Source organism: Sus scrofa, chromosome 2 (assembly GCF_000003025.6).
Source record: "Sus scrofa isolate TJ Tabasco breed Duroc chromosome 2, Sscrofa11.1, whole genome shotgun sequence".
NCBI classification, from domain to species: domain Eukaryota; kingdom Metazoa; phylum Chordata; class Mammalia; order Artiodactyla; family Suidae; genus Sus; species Sus scrofa.
The window spans coordinates 14,215,314-14,221,558 of record NC_010444.4 but is presented as its reverse complement, the minus strand read 5'-3'; the positions used below and the strand labels follow the sequence as shown (position 1 = coordinate 14,221,558).

The following is a 6,245-nucleotide window of genomic DNA, read 5'->3' as shown; positions in this document are numbered from 1 at the left end:
AAAAAATATTCCCATGAACCCAAAGCTATCCCTGGACACGGCCCTGGCAACCAGAGGGTTAAGGAGGAAGTCCCATTCATCAATGTGCAGCCACTAGTGCTGAAATCCTCAGGGACCTGCAGCCAGATACCCCAGGACCCAGATCCATCTAACATGTTCAGGCACCAGCCCCAGAATCCCTAGCCCTGCCCACCAGCAAGAATGCTGTAAGACTTAGGAGTAGCCTCATTCACCAGTAGGCACATAAAAACCCCAGGAAAAATCATATCTCCACAGCCTACAAGCCCAGCCCACACATCAGAGGGCCAATACCAGCCCTGGGACCAGCGAGGTCCTGGACTTGCCCACAAATAGGCCAACACAAGCTTCAGGACAATCTTGGATCCCAATGACAGTCATGTCAGCAACTCAGAACACCCATTAAATAGTATGACACCAACTCTGGGACCCCTGGAACTTGCAGCCAGAACAAGGACCTGGCTTTGCCTGCCAGTAGGTCTGTACGAGCCCAAGAACCTGGCTTCATCCACCAGTGGGTAGACACCAGGCCTGAGATTTCCTAGATTACAATACTGCAAAGCATTAGCTCCAGGGCCACTCAGGCTTCTGCATCCAGTCATTTTGTGGCCTGATCCCACTAAGCAGCAGCTGGCAACCATCACATAAGGCAAGGCCTGGCAGCCAACAAAAACCAGGGCCAGTCAAACCTAGGAGACCACTTACAATCGCCATCCTGACACAAAAGAAGGCCACAAGCAGCCCACATAGGTGGCACCCCTATAATACATAGCTTTAGCAATAGAGAGGCATGTACCATGGAATCCATTTTCTAACTCTGTTAAAAACTTCTACGTTCTCACTCTGTGCATCCATGCTCCTCCTGAGTTCTTTGATCATCTTTATGGTCATTGCTCTGAAGTCTTTCTTGGGTGGATTGCATATCTCTCTGTGTCACATAGTTCTCCTGGAGTTTTATTTTGTTCCTTCTTCTGAAACATATTCCTCTGTCACTTCATTTTGTCTAAACTGCTATTTGTATTTTTATGTATGTGGTAGGTTGGTTAGGATTCTTCACCTTGGTGAAGTGTCTCTCTGTAGGAGACATCCAATGGGATAGTATCCCACCAGTGAGTGCACTCACATATCACATTCAAGGCCAGGAGCCAGTTGGTCACAGGGTAGTATCTGGCCTGTGTTTGTGGACTTGGTCTGTAGGCTGAAGGGCTATAGTTTTCCTGCTTCTGGGGTCTCCCACTGGTAGGTGAGGTTGGTCTAGAGGCTTGTGCAAGTTTCCTGGTAGGATAGGCTGGTGCTGCCAACTGGTAGATGGAGCTGGGTCTTGGCCATCTGGTGGGGAGGGCCATGCCTAGGGGCATGTCTGGAGGTGGCTATGGACTCAGTAAGTCTTTAGATAGTGTGTCTGCTATGTCCCCACCTAGTCTGTATTGATCTGTAAGTCCTATTTTTCCCTGTGGCTGACCCTTTTCATATTATAGCACATTTTATAATAAATTTACCATAATGTGAGGTAAAATAAAATTGTCTACTTTCACCTGAAGCATCCATCAGATGTTCAGTAAATTCAAAGGGCTCTGTGAAAGTTGATGACTTAGTGTAGAGATACAATCATTTGAAATTATGATTGCTTTGTACTGCATTTTTCATAATAGCTAAATAATGGAAACAATATCAGGGTCACCCATCAATTAATGAAATAATAAAGAAGATATGGTATACATATATACAATGGAATATCATTCTCCCATGAGAAAGAAGGAAATCCTGCTGTTTGTGACAATAAGGGCGGACTTTGAGCGCATTATACTAAATGAAATAGGCCAGACAAAAAAAAAGAAAGAATATGCTCTGTGCAGGACATTTGGCCCTGTCTGAAATACCCATACAACATTTGGTCCACGGCAAAGGGCCCACAATATTTGGTCCTGTTCCAAATGATTTGCCATAGACCAAATAAAACCAAATGTCTCATGCTTATTTTGGACAGGCCCAGAAGTCTGCTAGCCCAAATATCCAAATGGCATCATTTATATGCCACATCCAAAGAAAGAAAAAAGGAAAATAAAACTCATATATGCAAAAATTAAAAAGGACTTTTGGGCCTGTCCAAAATAAGCATAAGACATTTGGTCCACACCTAAAGGTCCTTGAAATTTGGTTTTATTTGGTCTATAGCAAATGGTTTGGTACAGAAACAAATATTGCAGGCCCTTTGGCATGACTCTAGCAGATAACACCGTATTGTACAATCGAAATTTGCTAAGAGAGTAAAACTTAAACATTCTCACAAATAAAAGAGAAAGAGATCAATATGTAAGATAATGGGTGTTCAATTAATTGGATGAGGGAATTTTTTTTCTCTGGGCTATTTGAGACCATCATTATAGGCTCTTCTATGGTGTTACAAGAATAGTCCATAAGTGTCTAGACACAGGGTTGAAGAAAATGATAATGACCCCCAATCCTTTAGGCCACTTCCAAGAGTTCTAAACTTCTTCCAGTCTGGTACTTTCTCACACATGGGATTTTAAAAAGTGAGCCTTTTAATATTAGTGTTCATTAGCTGGTTAAGGTATTCCTCGAATAAAATGTATTAATTGTTGATTTTTAAATTAAATAAATTCCTATATAGATAGTCTTATAAATTATACATGTACAACCACTAATACTTATTAAATACTCTGTATTTAGACTTACCTGCTATAATTTAGTTTGGCAGTCATATTTGAAGATATTAAGCACTGTGCTATAGAAGGAAAGTAAATTCCAAAAAAGAGCATCCAATAAATAGGCAACTAATCTTATTTCAATGTATGTTTTCGGTAGAACTACTATATGATGTAGTTATATTTTTTTGCCAATAAAATCTTGTAGACCCTTGAGAAAAGAAAATAAATGATAATAAAAATAAGTGGGCTTTTTTTAAATGTGTGAGACAGGAGGGGATCTTTTCCCCCTACCGCTCTTGATTTTAATTCATGCACATGGGAGTGTCACACAACTGGGACCTCAGTCAGTGGTGGCCAAAGTTTGCAGAGGGAAAAAAACAAAAAATTGGTGAAGGATTGTTTGATGGAACAAATAAACTTATGCTTTGAGTGTTCAATTAGTAAGACATTTAAGAAAAGACTGGACTTGGGTATTAAATTAGTGAAGAAGTAATGCAGTTTGTTGTAGAGGCTTCTTGACCCTTATTTCCTCCCACTGGGCAGTGGAAAGATAAGGATATCTTATAAGGGTATCTTTCACCACCCACTGCAGTAATCATGAGAGATTATTTCCTGCTTTTAGGGACAAGAGAGGATAGTCAAAGTGTCCCACTTGCACTGGCCATTTCTTAAGTCATTTTAATTCAATAATTAATATGCCACCGAGGTACACTTTAGAGTGACCTGCCCTGGGCCACAACAGCTGCAGAGCATTCTTTCCGATGGGATAAGCATTTCTTCTGACCCATCCTCAAGATCACCCAACCCCACCTCCCCCTCTATACCCACACAGACAGAAACATCACATAAACATAGGCACAAATATACATACTACATTCCAATACTTCTCTTTGGAAAATTATTACATTACACCCAGTTAAACATAACTATGAATAAATAACTAGTCAGATGTAATTTCTTATAGAATAGACAGAATGTTTTCCCCATTATTCCATAGGTTTCCATAGCTCCAAGAAGAAAAAATGTTATTGGATATGTGAACGTTATTAAATGTCAAACATCAAAAGAAGGGTTCCCTGACATTAAAGACAAACACTACTGCCTTCATGTTTTTTCCTTGACTTTGCCTTTGGTGTCGAGCAGGAATAAGTCAATCAAAGCAACTCTGTATTCTGCTTAGAAAACATAAGTGCTTTGGTAGAGAAAGACATTTAGAGAAACTGGAACCAAGACACAGAGCTGATGTGGGATTATGTGATCCAAAGGAAATGAAGAGAAATGATAAAACAGTACTTTCCTTGTTGCATAAGATAAATAAGTGAAAAGACACTAGAGGGGATTGGGAGTATGCTGGATTCTGTTCCCTCCCATAGACACATGTGAGTATATATTAAAATTTTAGCCTTACTAACATTATTTATTTTACAATTAATGCATGATTGTGAGACATAGGTGAAAATTCTAGATATATAATAGCAATGTATACAGTCAAATAAGAAGACAGTATCTTTGAACTTAATTCAGTAACTATTTATTTACATCTTAATTTGCACAGGCTCATTGCTAAAAAATAAAGAGACACAAGAAAAATAAAGATATAGCACATAAACTTCTGTCTTAGGCAAACTGGAAAAACACAGTTCATAAGAAGAAACACCAGTATTGAGCATAAAATTATTGGAAATAGAATATACATACAGCTGAAGAGCAACAAACAGAGATGGAATAAAAAATATGTGTGGTCTACTGATGGAGCTGCAAAATCTTCTGAATAAGAAAACATTAGGACTGTGAATTATATGTAAGACATTAGACACAAAGCATAGGGATGGGGTCTTTACAAGCAGAGGAGAGAGAGAAATAAAGGCACATGAATAAGATTTTACAGTAAGTTTGGGGAATGCAGTAAAGTCCACTCTCTTTGGATGATCGCATCCAAGCAAGGGGAAACAGAGGAAGAAACTAAGGCAAGACAAAAATACCAACCATGAGTGTCCAGTTTGTCATCTGCCCTGCTAAAACTTTGTAAGTGTTAGCTAAAGGACTATTACTTCTTTATGGAACACAAATGTTACTAATTTCATAGATATTTGAAAAAAGAAGGATGCATATCATTAAAGCAAACTGCCAAGATTCAGAGTCAGTAGTCACCCACATCTCCCTGACCATGAAGCCTATTAAAATAATTCATACAAGTGCTATGTAATGATTTGTACCAATCCTGTGACTTCTGAGATGAATAAATTCAACTTGGGCCAATTTAGGAAGATAGTTGATAAACAAGTGAGGAGGCTAGATTTTATTTCAAGAAAAGTAGGGTTCCATGTCATTTTTTGGAGATAGCTCTGATATGATCAGTAATGCGCTTTAGAAGGACAGTTCTATGCCTCAGATCCATGGGGTCACACCCAGAACTGAGTGGGAAGCTTTAACGTGCAAATTGCAATCTGAATAAGAGTGATTTGTTTCTTAGGTCCAACATCCCAAAAAAGCATAAATGCTTTCTATCTCAAATAATAAATTCCATGGAGATACCCATAAAAGGTACAATGAATATCATCTCATTTGCGTTATTTCTAAGTGTGCTATTTTAAACCACACCTTCCTCATGGCAATTTTCATCTCCTCATTTCTCAGAGTATAGATGAGAGGATTCAGCATGGGGGCAATCACGGTATAAGACACAGAGATTTCCTTATCCTTGTTTTCATTCCCAGCAGGTAAAACATAAATGTAGATACAAGGAACAAAGAATAAAACTACAACCATTATGTGAGAACTGCAGGTGGAGAGAGCTTTCCGTCGCCCCACAGAGGAGTGTGTTCTAAGACTATATAATATGATTATATAAGAAATTACTAGGACAAGAAAAACGACAATCACCACCACCCCTGAATTTGCAATCATGAAGATATTAACAAGATGAATATCGCTGCATACTAGTTTCAAAAGTGGCTTCACATCACACAGGTAGTGATCTATCTGATGGGGACCACAGAACGGTAAACTGAGCATCACCAGCAGGAGAGCAATAGAGTGTCCAAAACCCACAACCCAGGCCATAATGACCAGCATGGTGCACCTCTGCCGGTTCATGATGACCAGGTAGTGCAGGGGCTTGACAATGGCAACATAGCGGTCAAAAGCCATGGACACCAAGATGAGTATCTCCACACCTGCCATCAAGTGGGCAGTGAAGAGCTGGGTCATGCAGTTGTTATAGGAAATGTTTTTTCTTGCTGCAGCTAAGTCCCTCATTAGCCTGGGGACCACGCTGGAGGTATAGAAGAGGTCCATGAGGGAAAGGTGGCCGAGAAAGTAGTACATTGGTTGTTGGAGTAGGTGGCTGCAGGTGATCGTGAGTAAGACGACACAGTTTCCCATTAAGACTGTCAGGTAACAGAGCAGGAACAAGAAAAGGAACAGTAGCTCTGTTTGCTTGTTTCCCCACAGCCTCATAAATACAAATTCTGTGACATTGTTTTGATTTTCCATGAGATTGGGGTGTGTCCAGCATAACCAACAGACACTTAATTCATCACAAATGACACAGAACAT

At 39.7% G+C, this 6,245-nt stretch overlaps 1 protein-coding gene across 1 annotated transcript; it reads right to left on the bottom strand.

Annotated features, from left to right (window-relative positions):
• LOC110259557 (olfactory receptor 4P4-like) lies at nt 583-6,245 on the bottom strand. The gene is made up of 2 exons (XM_021085050.1): nt 5,282-6,245; nt 583-656 (listed from the first exon to the last, which is right to left on the bottom strand). Exons 1-2 carry the CDS (start codon nt 6,243-6,245, stop codon nt 583-585), a joined length of 1,038 nt encoding a protein of 345 aa, XP_020940709.1.